This window comes from Clytia hemisphaerica, unplaced genomic scaffold, assembly GCF_902728285.1.
Source record: "Clytia hemisphaerica strain Z4C2 unplaced genomic scaffold, Clytia hemisphaerica genome assembly, whole genome shotgun sequence".
NCBI classification, from domain to species: domain Eukaryota; kingdom Metazoa; phylum Cnidaria; class Hydrozoa; order Leptothecata; family Clytiidae; genus Clytia; species Clytia hemisphaerica.
In genome coordinates, this window is record NW_027103994.1 from 522,353 (window position 1) to 537,771 (window position 15,419).

Below are 15,419 nucleotides of genomic sequence, written 5' to 3' on the forward strand. Positions count from 1 at the left end.
CGCAATCACGCAATTTTTTTTCGAAATTCACGCATTCACGCAAATTTTCCTCGAGTTTCACGCAATAACCCGATTTTTCAGGAAATCGGAAAATTTTCGGGGAAAATCGGGGAAACATTGGAAAATCGGGAAAACTGCACATGATCGGTGGAAAAAAGGAAAAATTCACGTATTCACGCACAAAATAGCCCAGATTCACGCATTCACGCAATCAAAAAGTGAATTTTCACGTTCACGCAAGTTTTTTCAATTTGGATTTTTTTCAATTGGATTTATTTGACAAGGTTTATATACTAATTCTATATACACAAGGGAAAAAAATTATAGGTCTATTGACAATTAAAAAGTTCATCTGAGAATAAAAGTTAAAAAGGCGTTAAAATGACGGTGTAATGTACAATTGTAATTAACGAAAACAAATTAAGCTCGGGAGAATAAATAGGGTAATAAAATATGATAAAGTAAAGCAGTTTTTTCTCAAAGGTTAAATTCCCGCCTGACAAGAAGACGAAAAGAACTAAACAAAGAAAGGGTAAAAACCTAGCCATAATCGATCATCACTTCCCTCTCATTCAAGCCCTGAGGCTCAAAGGTCTGGAGTTTGTTAATCCAGAAATCTTCGCGTACCCGAAGACTCTGTTCATTCTGGGATTGATCGATAAGTGTAAAATCCCAGTCCTCCATACCATTATAACCCTCCTGACAAAAATGAGAGTGAAATGACATTTGAGGCGCTGTTTCACCTGGACTGCATTTCCGGAAACAAGATTTATAGTTGTTAAACCTGTTTCTAAATTTTACGGCGCTGCCTCCATATTGTTTTGACATGAAGGAAGTATATCTATAGAGGTCTGCGATTCAGACTACCATGGTAACTGAAAGCATAATACGTGCATGTCACTAGTTCTATTTATACTGAGACCATTAATTTGTCTGAGACGAGAAGTTTAGAAAATGAGAATTATGGAGGAGTATACTTTCCATTCAATAAATAGGATCTCCTCCACATATCACATTTTACAAACTACTCGTCTCAGACGATTTTTCCGTCTCAGTATAAATGGAACTATTCTCGCATCGACATTTCATGAAGTTTACCAATTCACAAATTCTTTCGGATAACTTCTTTCACGGACGTCATTGTTTCCTGTATCAATCCCTCGAAGTTCTTCCCACCACAACAAACGATCATTGACAGGTTCTTGATGGCGATAACAAGATTTGATTTCCGCATTATTCAATAAATGGCCATAGATATATAATTTCGTCATTTTCCCATAAAATGATTGCACGATTTCGTTGACCACGCCATTATCAACATCCTGACCCAGAACAAAGCCTGTGAGTGGATTAGCTCCTGTAGCTACTAAAGCTGAAACAGAAATGGCTTTAACCGCCATAAATTTACCATTGATATAAAACCTGGCGTCAATTGCACCACTAATTTGCTTAAGTGTGACGGCATAGTGGTTCCAACTCCCTGGTGCATCTGCTTTTCCAAAACATACTCCTTCCGCTCGGACAGAAACGCATAGAGTAAAAGACGGGCTTATGTTGACTTGAATCATTTTCAAGTCATCATTTTTTGGGAAAGTAAAGATATGCTTCCCAAAGAGATTGGATGGAGGGTCAGGTAGCATAAGCCAGAAGCTGAAAGATATTTCTTGACCGACATTGATCTCTTTTGATGGCAACACAGGTACACTCAATGTCGGTGTTTTAAACGTGATAACGTATTCCGATGATTCTGGAAAAGACATAGATACAGAGTATAATATAGATGAATAGATGTAGCTAAGAAAAAAAACGTATAGTCTGCTAATCGTAGCAGCACTTCTCTCATCGCCTCTCACCCACACTCCATCGTAGAGACCGGTTAGAAAGACTTCAAAACAGAAAAGGAAATGACGACAGACTCTCTACGGTAATGAATTTTGAGATTAGCCCTAGATATCGGGTCTGTGTACAAACTAAGGGTACGCTTACAGCATACAAAAGAACTTACTTAGAACAGGCTCATATTCGACAGCATCTGATGAAATTTGTTGTTTCTCTTCATCGCCACAATCCGCTTTGCCGCAATAACATTTTTCGTCAGCATATATCACTACTCCTCTTCGCTTATTATTACACATTAAAATACATTCAACTCGAGACTTGTTCTCTATAAGCTCGTCTCCTATACATGGAAACTTCCGAACTGCAAATCTCCGGCAATCAACAATGAAACAAAGTATCAACCACAAGAATAATCGCCAAAGACAGATTTTCGTTTTCATTTTCATTTTCAACTTTTAATATTGACAGCATTACTGATTTCAGCGAGAAATTTTTATCTCGAATAAACAACAAATTTCAATTTTGTTTTTTATTTATATCCCAGGTGAAATCTCAATTATTAAAGCGGTAATCAAGTTTTCAAAATAATGAAAGAAATCTGTATTGAGGTGTCACGGGTTTGAATAATTAAAATGTATAAATTAGATAGCAATCAACAAAGAATAAATTTCAATTTTGTTTTTTATTTATACCCCAGGTGAAATCTCAATTATTAAAGCGGTAATCAAGTTTTCAAAATAATGAAAGAAATCTGTATTGAGGTTTCACGAGTTTGAATAATTAAAATGTATAAATTAGATAACAATCAACAAAGAATTATCCTTATTTAAACAACATTGTTTTTCACACCCATCTAAAGCTTTATGGAGGTTTGATATATGTTGTTATGACGTTTCGCGTCAACTTGGGTGATAACAAATACACCCCGTTCTCACAGACCCGGTAGGATTCTTTCAGCCAGTGGGGGTGTGCATAGCACTACTTTGCCACATCTCTCCTCGAGATTGGCTCGTTCATTCTTTATGATTTTTTGCACAAAGATGCATAACTGTAAACCCTTGAATGTGACGGAGCCTGATTTAAAAAAAAAGGCTAAAAAAAGGGAAATATTGGATCATTGTTTTTTTTCTGTTTTTTGCATGAAAGTAGATAAAAGATGGCTCAAGCTAATTTTTGTAAAAAAAGAATTTTTCAGCTCAAAAAACGCATTTTTATTTATAAGAATCACTATTAATAAGCATACATCAATGTTCTTAGCCAAATTACTCAATTTTTTGATAAGATAGATGGGTTTTTTTTGCTAACGAAGTCTTGAATATGAATTGAATTTTAGTTTCTAAACGTTTTTCTTATAAGAAACAAACGACTAATTTTAATAGATCGTCACTAAACTTTTTGAACGTAAGCAAACTCTACACAAGGCCTCTACTTAAGCTTAGGGAAATTCCCCACCCTTCAAGATCTTAAGTAAAATTTTACGTACATGTGAAAAAAGCTTAAGGCCTTAAAACATTACGCAAGCTTAGGGAAATTAATTACTGGGCTATCCACGTCAAATATCGAATCTATCTATCCATATTCAATTGGAAACAAAAACGTTGCTCTCTTGTATATGAAAATTTCCATTTTGATTTATATTGATTTACGTTTCAGTTCTCGATTCATGGGCGAAGATACCATCAGGTCTTCTGAACGGGAACACAAGATGGTATGGTGCTTATGATGAATGTTCAGCCATTCCTGATGTCAAATATTGCTCTGTGGGTATGAAGGTCGTTAGCCAGGTTTGTGCACAAATAGTGTAATACTATACACGCTTGACAGTTTTTTTTGGGTTTAAGCGAGTCGAATTTTCTTTCATTTTCAAGGCTATTTAAAAAAAAAACTTAACAATTTCCATAACATTATTATTTTTGTCGTTTTTGTGATACTTAAAAAATGGTCGGATTCGGCTGAAATTTTGCACACTTGTTCTTTGGGTGAATAACTGGGGGTGTTTTTTTTCTTTCTTTTTTTTCAAAATTTTATCTTAAGGGCGTGATCACAAGGTTAGACCAAAACGAGGCTAAAACTTTTCTTATATCAAAAATTTTCTGTTGATTGGGCCTATGAGTAAATAAAACATACTGAAGTTGAGCCATTGCGGTTAGCACATTTGACAGTTAGAATATTCCTAATATTATGTATTCCTAACCTAAAAATACCGTAAGAATATTTTAAGATGACTTTTCCTAAAAAGTTAAAAATATCCATGATGAAATGGAAAAATACCGTTCTTTATAATAACTTTTTCTGGGAGCTGAACTTGAAAGATTTTCGAGCAGAAAATATGAAAAACATCAAAAAGTTTATTTCTTAGGAAAAGAAGACGCAGCTATTGAACGGCTCAAATCAACGATGTAAAAATAATAGATAACCAACTACCTCTAGAAGGCACTTCTCCCAAGAGAACAACCATTGTTTTCCTATTGAAATGAGCACTCCTTCAAATAGCTCTGTGTGCAGTGCGTGTTATGCTTTTAGCTAGATTTTGACACACTTTTTGACATTTGACATCCACTGAATTGATAGCAAATTTGAATTGTTATTTACTGCACATTTTGGAATTTTTTTCAAAAGATAAAGGTACCAATCTTTAGAGAAATTGACTACGGATCGGCCTGATACCACTTAATCTTCATCTGGATAAATAAACGCTCATAAAATGATGTTATCTGAAAAATATATGTGTGATTTGAAGTGCGATATCTCACGAATGAAAAGTGCATGAAGGTTGCCTGATACAAAATAAACAGATGAATGTTTATAGAACAATAATATCTAATTAAAAAATTCCTTCTGTGAGGCTGCCTATAGGAAAATACACTTTTTCTAACCCAAATTTTGGAAAAAATATACATCACGTGATCGATTCTGTCAAATAGAAGGTTGCAAATGAAGCAAGTTTTTATTTAATTGCACTTTTTACGATGCAAAATGTCATTAATATTTTTACAACCGTAACACGGATGTTTTTTGAGAATCAAGGCAAGTTGGTTATCTATTATTTTTACATCGTTGCTCAAATATCACGATAAAGACTAGCTTTATCGTCAGCTAACTTGCCTATTCTTGGCTAAATAGACGATTTTCCGATTTTACAATTTGAAGTTGTTTCTGACTAATCTACAGTGACAGAATTGCTTCTCTTCTGCATTTCGAGGTCTAATTTTAAGAAAAAGAAGGGTGTGGCAAGGAAAACATTGTTATAGAAACTAACATTAACACGAAACGGTTATATTGTGCTACCTTATTGGCTCATTTTACGCGACCCTAATTTTACACCGGCTCCTTTTACCCCGGCCCTTATTACGCCAAGAGCCTAAAAAATAACGCCAATAAGGGCCGGCGTTAAAAGGGCCGGTAAGGTATCGCAAAATATTGCATAACTCTTATTGTAAGCAATTCTGATTTAACCATAGTGATTGATCTTTACATTTTTAGAACGGAGTTTATGGCACGTGTATGCCAAAAGAATGTACGGAAAATGACGTGGCGTCTGTCTATTCAGCTATTATCTCCAAACGTAAGTTCTCTACAAAAACATCATAAAAACTTTAAGTTTTAGTTTTACATGATGTTCCCGTTTCATATCTGAAATATGTTATATATCAGGCCGTTGTTGTGCTGAATAAACAAAAAAAAGCTAAACCTATCTTGCTCCACATCCTGGTCAATTCAATGTGAAAAAGTTTGTTATTCAAAATGATGAGTTTAAGTAAACGATATCAGAGATTAAAACAAAACCTTTGATGGTGAATTGATTAACTGATTGATTAATTGGATAAGGATGGTTTCAGTCGCATTCCGTTACCAAAGAAGATGCTAAAATACTCTTTGTGCCCGATAAACCCTCCGTCTTCCTTATCTGATATTCCTATGGTGGATTGGTGGCAATGCTAAAGCTCTAAAGGAGCGGGCTAATTTCCCAATTTTTCTACTATTGCGCGTAAAGCTGAAAATATTTTGGTTGAACTCGCCAATCACCGAAACAAGGGCTGGGGTCTAGGACTACCGCTGCAAAATCGCTGACACAGTTTTGAAAAATTCCGCAATCTAAACCTTCTAGATGTTGAAAACTTTCCCGCTCTTAAGAGCTTTAGCATGTCGGATTGAATTTCTGTATCTGGCGCCAGAAAACCGTCCCCCTTTAATCTACCCCTAGCTTGTACCACCCCGCCACGAGTGTTTTTTATATTTTGAACTTTGCGTTATCTTTTCAGTCAGCGAAGAAGAGTCTAGGCTAATCTACCCCTTCCCTAAACAATGGCGAGATATGAAGGATGTATTTGTTAATTTTTGAATTCTTTTTTCTTCAGAATTGGGAGGTGCCATTCAGTTTACTGACGATGAGAAGTATGTTTGGTGCGATGGAGAAGATTTCTCTTATTCCACTGGGTTCATCATCACATTGTAAGTACACATGTTTCCAGTAGCGTAGCCAAGAGGGGCACAAAATTTGTATGGGAGAGCAGATTTTTGTGACAATGTAATTATCTATTCATGTGGTATTAAAAGATAATTATAATGGGATAAAAATCTGCTCTCCTGCACAATTTTTTTTTGGCTACGCTACTGTTTTTATAAATAAGAATAAACTATATAAGAGCATTAAAAGCTTCCATGTCAGCAATATTAAGAACAAGTTAAGAATTGTAATGCTTTAAGGTCTCTAAAACACTCAACAGTTAAGTTTTTATAGATAAAAATTTTTTTATTGCAGAGTAGACTTTGAATATCAATAAATGAGACATTTGTTTATTTCACAGAACAATTTTTTGTATCCTTGGTTTACTGATGGTCCTCGGAACATTTATTGAAATTACCGAACAGAACTACGAATCGAAGATAGAAAAGTCAAATGTGACTATATTGACGAATGGGAATGCGAATCATGGTATTTTTATTTCTTCTATCATCCTTTTCCAGCTGGAAAAACGTCGCGCTTCAACGTTTTTCTAAAGTTCACAACAAAATAACGTTGGATGAACTCAAACTTTACTGCTCCTTTTTTCCGTATACCGCCCATTACGGCTGTAAACGCAGAGCATATATTTTCTTGCTTTGCTATCCCTCTAACGGCCGATAGCATCGATGGCATTTTTCTTGAGCAATTTTATTGTTTTTTATGAAATCGTCATCTGAATTTCGACAATCAATTTTGTAAAATTCTCCCTCAAACCTTAGGACCTACTGCTAAGGATTTATTGATTTATTAAAAAGTTCTTTCATCAAAGCTCGGGCGTTGTTTGCACCCTTTCTGGGTAGATCACTAAAGGACTTTATACACTACACAATATATTGTTCGGCAATTGACAATTTATTGTTCGGCAATTGACAATGTATTGCTGAGTGCCGAAGTGCCGGCAATTTATTGCCAGCTCGATTTACAATATTCTAATGATATAGGTGAATCGTTTACAGAGCAAAAATTCCTTTTTATAATAGAGTTGTTTGTTGTTTACTTCGTTAATTATGGTCCGCAAACCATATTGTCGAATATTGTGCGTCAATATATTGTGTAGTCTAAATGGCCCATTATAGATTGAATTTTTTCGCAACTTTCTATTTGAATTCTAGAAAACAAAGTGGAGATGAAAAACTTGGAAAGTAATGACCAACAAGATGAAAGTCATCTTCCAAAACGAACAGGTCAGTTTGCATTACACTTTTTTTTATAAGAGCAAACTATATAAGAACATAAGGCTTCGGTGGCCAAAATCTTAAGAACAAATTAAGAACATTTTAAGACTTTCTAGGCTCTAGAATACCTGTTTTCTTAAGAAGATGGACAAAATGGCCAAAATCTTAAGAACAAATTAAGAACATTTTAAGGCTTTCTGGGCTCTAGAATACCTGTTTTTGTTTAAGAAGATGGACAAAATGGCCAAAATCTTAAGAACAAATTAAGAACATTTTAAGGCTTTCTGGGCTCTAGAATACCTGTTTTTGTTTAAGAAAATTGACAAAAATAATCAAAAAATGCTGAAAATAAGAACATGTTAAGAACTTTTTTAGGCTCGAAACCCGAAAAGTTAAGAACATCTGAAGGCTTCAAAACTTTTGGATGTTCTTATGAAAAAACGTGTATGTAACCAAAATCGAGTACATTTCAGAGAAAATTTTACCAAATTTTTAGCAAATTTTAAGCAAATTTTGAGCAAATTTGATCCTTCATTCATATTTAAAGTGTTTTTGTTTTTTCATTCAAGAGATAAAACAAGGCCCACGCCATGAAATTGAAAATGAGGGCAATGAATATAGGAGGTGCAAAAAAGTGGCGTGGGCCCTGTAAATTGGTTACTTTTTCCAAAGCTTTGCTCAAAAATATTTTTTTGTTTTAAGCTTAGACAACTTAACCTACAATCCTGGCCATAATATTTGAGACAAAAGGGAAATTCCCACGAAATCTTATAACCACAAGTATTTTGGAAGCGCTCTAAATTAGGTTAGACGAATAGAGTTTTAACTCTGAGTTTTAACATTAGACTTAAGACTTAGGACCTTAGAATCTGAGGATCCAAAAGTCCCAGAATGGTCCAACAGGGCTCAGAATATAGCCTGGAAGTCAATTAACCCCACCCAAATCGAAATACTCGAATAAATTTATCAATTAGCCCAAAAACGACTTTCTCGCCCGAATTCCAAATTTTGAAAAACGAGGAAATAAGCTAAATTCTCAATATATTTTGGCCAGGATTGTCTTTAAAAATAGAAAATGCTAAATTCTGCTCTGCTGGGGGTCTAATTTCAAACTAGAGGCATTTTTTCCTGTTAAAAATGTCCCATTCTTCAAATTAATAGCCAAAAACTCAGTAAAAGTTCAAAATTTTCTGAAATATTGGCGTTTTTGGATTTCCGTAAAAGTGATCTTCACAAAAAGTGAAAAATTTCGCAAAATACTGATTTTGACTCGACGAAAATGCTTCAAAATGGCCAGAAAAAGGTTTTTTTTCAAATTTTTTGGCTTTTCTTGTAATTTTAGACCCCCCGCAGAGCAGAAATCAGCAATTTTTATTTTCAAAGACAATCCTGGCCGTAATATTTGAGACAAAAGGGAAATTCCCACGAAATCTTATAACCACAAGTATTTTGGAAGCGCTCTAAATTAGGTTAGACGAATAGAGTTTTAACTCTGAGTTTTAACATTAGACTTAAGACTTAGGACCTTAGAATCTGAGGATCCAAAAGTCCCAGAATGGTCCAACAGGGCTCAGAATATAGCCTGGAAGTCAATTAACCCCACCCAAATCGAAATACTCGAATAAATTTATCAATTAGCCCAAAAACGACTTTCTCGCCCGAATTCCAAATTTTGAAAAACGAGGAAATAAGCTAAATTCTCAATATATTTTGGCCAGGATTGTCTTTAAAAAGAGAGGGGTAAAAATTGAATAACATCATTTATAGTTTATTCAAATATATTATCCCGTAACAGTTGTCGTATTATCATATTACACTTTACTATTACACGATATCTCAAACTTCAAACGTTTCTAAAATTCCTTCTTTTTTTTTCCTTTTTTATAGTTCCGGGTCTGATGAAGTTTTTGTTATGCTTCTCTTTACTGAGAAACACACGTGCCATTATCTCGACCCAGGCCCCTAAAGGTGCAATCGAATCAATCAACGGTGTCCGCGTTATCAGCATGTGGTGGATTATTCTCGGACACTTTTTGGGATTTCTTTTTCCATATAGCGGTAAGATATACAAGATATAAGATCATAAAAAATCATCTAAAACATCAAATACTTCGTGTCCGGAATTTTGGCAGGAAAGTAGATTTGGAGACAAGACAGAACAAAAAAAACTGAATTTAGCATAATTTAGCGGAAATTTTCTGATTTTTTGTGAAATCCTTGAAAAAAGATAATTTTGGAGCCGGGTTTTTTCTATCTATTTAGACGATGAGACGGGATTCAGGGAAGCAGATAAAGTCACTACACTATAATAATCTAGGCTCAAATTTTCAACTGACTGTGTTCAATAAAAACTTTTGTGATTTCTTTATTTATTTTAGATAATACCCTAACAGCTGCTGGTACAATCATGAAACGTTGGACTTCACAGGCTATTCTTAACGCTTTCCCTTCCGTCGATACCTTCTTTTTGTTAAGGTAAAGCTTTAATTGCTCTGTTCCTAGAATAGGCGTCAAAGTTCAGGAGTCCGCCCCTTACATGGGCATGCAATTGCGTTTAAAAGATCGAAATCCGTTGAAACATTTTTCTTCGGTAATGTATCTTTGGTCAGGATGACCGCCCAGGGTGTTCCAGGGCGTTTTAAACTTTATACCATAGTATTATAGTCAGTGAGTTTGAAAAATTTAGACCAGAGGTCAATCTTACATACCCTCAGAACATTCTGACGAGTTCACTCGTCATTTAGTCGCGAGCTCCTAAACGAGGTTATGCCGAGATAACCTGTCATCAGTCTTTTTGGCACAGTCTGTTAAAAGACTTAGTGCAGCTAGAATTTGATACTTTCCTAAAATCGAATCGCAAAGCTCGAGACAATTTATCTTTTACCCGCGGTATTTTTGACACGAAAAATAAAAGGGTTGGTCGTTATAAACTTCTTAGCTCTAGTTTAGACGGTCCACTTTTCGCCCTATTCTATTTGTGAATTAAAGTGGGCATAAAGTGGGCTGTCTAAAGTCAATACATTGCCCCTTTTGATGTCAATGCAATGACTTCTCTCTATCTGTTCCAAGTAAAGATTTTAACTCCCAACTCCTTGCCGGCATACTGGAGAAGTGGGACGTGGGACGGTGGGACGCTCAGGTGGGACGCTCGAGTGGGACGCTCAGGTGGGACGCTCAAGTGGGACGGTAGTGGGACGCTAAGGTGGGACGGTAGTGGGACGCTAAGGTGGGACGGTAGTGGGACGCTAAGGTGGGACGGTAGTGGGACGCTAAGGTGGGACGGTAGTGGGACGCTAAGGTGGGACGGTAGTGGGACGCTAAGGTGGGACGGTAGTGGGACGCTAAGGTGGGACGGTAGTGGGACGCTAAGGTGGGACGGTAGTGGGACGGTAGTGGGACGCTAAGGTGGGACGCTAAAGTGGGACGGTAGTGGGACGCTAAGGTGGGACGGTAGTGGGACGCTAAGGTGGGACGGTAGTGGGACGCTAAAGTGGGACGGTAGTGGGACGCTAAGGTGGGACGGTAGTGGGACGCTAAGGTGGGACGGTAGTGGGACGCTAAAGTGGGACGGTAGTGGGACGCTAAGGTGGGACGGTAGTGGGACGCTAAGGTGGGACGGTAGTGGGACGCTAAGGTGGGACGGTAGTGGGACGCTCTTTTATATGTATTTTGTCTTTTTCTTTTTATAATACAGTGAAGAGGGACAGGTCAAGTACTTATAAACAATACACAGATCGATCGAAATGTTTTTGACTTTTTTCATAGTGAATGGATTATAAAATAATAACATAATCAATTTGATCGAAGCTACAAAGACCTAGCCCATGAGGTCCAAGGTCAGTTCACCCGTATATGCAGTAGTGTTTTTTATAAGGATTTTTGAATTGCGTAGTACTGTATCGGCTCGATAGGGGTTGGTCTAAAAAGCAGGGTAGCCAATGGGGTAGCCAATTGGGCTAGGTTACGGGGTACCTCTTTTTGCCTAAACTTTTGAAATCTGAAACCTGTTTTCATGTGGAAATAACTATACAACATCTTGTTAATGATTCCATGTAATAAAATTAAAGATTCCTTTCGAACTTCAGCCACAATAGCCTTTTTTCCAAAGGTACTGAACTTTGTTACTTCTCAAGAGACCTTGCGCCATTTTGTCTTCCTTCTTGGCTTCGTTTGAAAATTTACAGACCCGAATAAAAAATATATACAAAACAGTTTTTAATATTTTAGATTTAGATTTTATTTATGTTTTTAATTGTTATTTCCGTGAAGCTGTAATTCGATGATAATAGCTTTGGAATCGCCTTTGGGCCATATGATCTCTAATCTTGTCATATCTTAACAATCCTTTGTTATTGAATCTATTGTTTAATTTAAATCATGTTTAGATGTTTCAAACAATTAATTCCTTTCAAAATTTTTAAATATGGCAGCTTAAAATAGGTACAAAAGGTCTTTTAAAAAGCTCTATTATAATGAAGCTCTATTTCTTACTCCTCGTGCATTAACACGTGGTAATTTATATCTTTGTTTATCTTTGGAATCATACATGATCAATCTAAGTATCAATTAGATTCATGCTCCCTGGTCAGTAAAATGTGGTTCTATGCATTCATTTTCGGTATTTCTATTCTGGTCTGTAAAATATTTAGCTACCCCACAACCTAGCCCAATTGGCTACCCCAATTGGCTACCCTGCTTTTTAGACCAACCCGCTCGATAGTACATTGCTAGCGTGCCGGACTCAGAATCGTTGACAAGAGACTTTGGTAGTTCGAGCCAGGGTCAAATTTTCAGTTTTGAAAAAAAATTCTAAGTCGCAAGGCGTTCTAATCATTTAGCTACATTTCACTCTTGGTGTTTTCAAGTTAGTCTTTAATTATTGGAAATATGAATTAAAAAGGAAAATACTTTCATTTGTCTTTTTTTCTACGCTCAATGTCAATTTTCAGGATAGGACTCGAGGTTTGTTTACATCAGAGGAAACCCCGTTCTATTTAATTGTTAAAAAAATTCCATGACACAGCATTCGAAAAAGTAGAATAATTGGGCTTTCCACAAGTATATTACTTTTTGATAAATATAACGAGATTGCTCACGGAAATATCTAACCCGGGCCTGTCAATCATTTTCTAGACCTGTCAATCACTTTTTTGGCAGCATATTCAGTCAGTTTTGCTTTTCTTTTCATCGTGGTTCTGAAAAAAGTGTTTATAAGATATAATAAAAAAAGACGAAAGCCAATTTTTTTAGCATTATTTTAGTTGAAAGTTTTGGAACATTAGATTTTCAAGACAAGGGAAAGACATAACTCTTGACTCTTGACTCTCCACCCGCTAATCAAGGGGGGGGGGTTACCAATTGACAGTATGCTTTAGCGTGGGCGGCCGCCAATACGCCATCGGAATATCAGATAGCCTAAACCGCTGCAGATACCCGTCGCGGCGTCGGTCAATTTGCCTGACTGCCCCCCCCCCCAATTTTTGTTTCTTAAAATTTTAACGGAAATTTTCAAAAATATCAATAAGAGCTCATAAAACCAGAAAAAGTTTGATCAATGTTGACAAAACAGACAAAATAACACAATTTTCGTCGCACCCGTATAGGATTCAAACTCTCTATAATCATTACCCTTAAGTTGCCGTTTCATCGACTTATCCACTCGGCCACGCAGCTGATGTGCAAGAGAAGTGAACAATGATTATTATGAGACCTTTATTTTGCCATGACTTGTATAATTTTACCCTGTCAAGGTATTGACTTCTTAAAGAAATGATTTTAGATTATTTCCAACATGCAAGAGCCGATTGCACTAAATATATATAACACTCGAAAACTATCATGTTATATTTTTTTGTAATTAAATCTTGCATCAGCAGTTTTGAAACAAAAGCATGCTATATTTTTATGTAAAATTATTTTTATAAAGAGAAACGCTTCCTAGGATTAAAGGAAATAAACCAGCTGTGCTGGAAGGTCAGCCCGAAAGGATAAGAAAGATTAGAAGATAAGAAGATTAAAATAATTAATTCAAGGAAAACTAGTTGTCCCTTATTTTCCAAGGAAAATTAGTTATCGCGTATTTTCCAAGGAAATTTAGTTATTGCGTATTTTCCAAGGAAATTTAGTTATTGCGTATTTTCCAAGGAAATTTAGTTATTGCGTATTTTCCAAGGAAGATCACTAGACCGTATTTTCCAAGGAAAATCACTGGTCCGTATTTTCTGAGGAAAATAGTTGTTGCGTATTTTCCAAGGAAAATTAGTTGTTGCGTATTTTCCAAAGAAATTTAGTTATTGCGTATTTTCCAAGGAAATTTAGTTATTGCGTATTTTCCAAGGAAGATCACTAGACCGTATTTTCCAAGGAAAATCACTGGTCCGTATTTTCTGAGGAAAATAGTTGTTGCGTATTTTCCAAGGAAAATTAGTTGTTGCGTATTTTCCAAAGAAATTTAGTTATTGCGTATTTTCCAAGGAAGATCACTAGACCGTATTTTCCAAGGAAAATCACTGGTCCGTATTTTCTGAGGAAAATAGTTGTTGCGTATTTTCCAAGGAAAATTAGTTGTTGCGTATTTTCCAAGGAAAATTAGTTGTTGCGTATTTTCCAAGGAAAATCACTGGTCCGTATTTTCTGAGGAAAATTAGTTGTTGCGTATTTTCCAAGGAAAATCCTTTGTTCCGTTCTTTCCCAGGAAAATCAATTTTCACGTATTCTCCAAGGAAAATCACAGCACTTTATTGATTTTCTTTTGAAAGAAAAGGTATTTCCCTTGCAAAAAATACAAAATAACTGAAATTCCTTGAGCAATCATTAGTTGAATTTTTCTTTTTGAAAAAGAAGATTATTATTCCCTTGAGAAACCACAGAAAATCAATTTCCTATGCGAAAATTCATAGCCTGTCTTATTTAATTGGAAATACAGATTTTATTCATTTTTCTCTTGGAAAACTGCTCAGAATGATGATTTCACAATCTGGGGGGAGGAGTCTTCAAAAGTCATGCATCCGACATCATCTAGTCCAACAGCTAAAAAGTCCGATAAGGCAATCGAAGGTTGCTCCAGTTTTTCCGAACCGATTTTGTCCGGCAAAAAGTGTCAAAAGAATATTTGTTTCAGAAAAAACGTTATTAGCCTGTCTGACTAGCCAACCAATTTTTAACACTTCAAAGTAGGCGGAGGACCGTGTCCTTCTAGTACAGACTTTTAAACTAAATTTAGGGAAAAAATCTCTCAAAGGGTCCCAAAATCATCAAAATTTTGTCTCTCAAAGGGGCGATTTTCGATTTTTGCCTCGGACATACCTGTCACCTCGCAAACCTAGTACCCCCCCCCCCGGAGCATCCGTACCCCTTTTTGCCAATACCCCCCCCATGTATATCTCGAGGAAAGTGTATTGGAACTTTGTATGATTCAAAGACAGATGTGGATAGATTAGTTTAGAAAAGAAAAAAAAATACGTGTGGGGGAATCGAACCCTGGACCACCTGATCTTGAATCTGATGCTCTACCGACTGAGCTAGTTAATCATGTTTCTTCGATGAGAGCAAATGTTTTTATATTACCATAAAAAGTAATAAAAAATGACGTAATGTAATTGCGTAAAACATTTTCATTCGCGCATACAAACAATAGGCAGGATTTTCATTGTTATTTTGTCGATACTGGCGTAATCATTTGAGAGTATTCCGATCAGAATAACAACTAATACTGAAAGTATTCATTTACTCATATTGAGTTCTTTTTTACTCGTACATAATTATCAGAGAAGCAAAAATACAAAAGCCTTACGAGAGAGCGTCCCACTACCGTCCCACCTTAGCGTCCCACTACCGTCCCACCTTAGCGTCCCACTACCGTCCCACTTTAGCGTCCCACTACCGTCCCACCTTAGCGT

General features: G+C 36.1%; 2 protein-coding genes across 2 annotated transcripts in view; one reads left to right on the plus strand and one right to left on the minus strand.

Moving 5' to 3' along the window:
* The window catches only part of LOC136811226 (nose resistant to fluoxetine protein 6-like), a 32,287-nt gene that overhangs the window by 9,589 nt on the left and 7,279 nt on the right, over positions 1-15,419 (plus strand). Inside the window, exons 5-11 of the mRNA XM_067067840.1 lie at positions 3,493-3,623; positions 5,323-5,404; positions 6,198-6,291; positions 6,648-6,775; positions 7,459-7,530; positions 9,409-9,579; positions 9,900-9,996. Coding sequence (XP_066923941.1) covers positions 3,493-3,623; positions 5,323-5,404; positions 6,198-6,291; positions 6,648-6,775; positions 7,459-7,530; positions 9,409-9,579; positions 9,900-9,996 — 775 coding nt within the window. The remainder of the gene's footprint in view (positions 1-3,492; positions 3,624-5,322; positions 5,405-6,197; positions 6,292-6,647; positions 6,776-7,458; positions 7,531-9,408; positions 9,580-9,899; positions 9,997-15,419) is intronic.
* Positions 826-2,329, minus strand: LOC136811223 (uncharacterized). Its single transcript, XM_067067834.1, has 2 exons — positions 2,006-2,329; positions 826-1,747 (listed from the first exon to the last, which is right to left on the minus strand). Exons 1-2 carry the CDS (start codon positions 2,283-2,285, stop codon positions 1,095-1,097), a joined length of 933 nt encoding a protein of 310 aa, XP_066923935.1. The 5' UTR covers positions 2,286-2,329; the 3' UTR covers positions 826-1,094.

Bases quoted from the DNA above. Each gene is read 5' to 3' on its own strand.
- LOC136811223 (XM_067067834.1), bottom strand. From the start codon at position 2,285: ATGAAAATGAAAACGAAAATCTGTCTTTGGCGATTATTCTTGTGGTTG. The intron at 1,748-2,005 runs GTAAGTTCTTTT...TGTCTTTTCCAG, and splicing joins CGAATATGAGCCTGTTCTAA to AATCATCGGAATACGTTATC.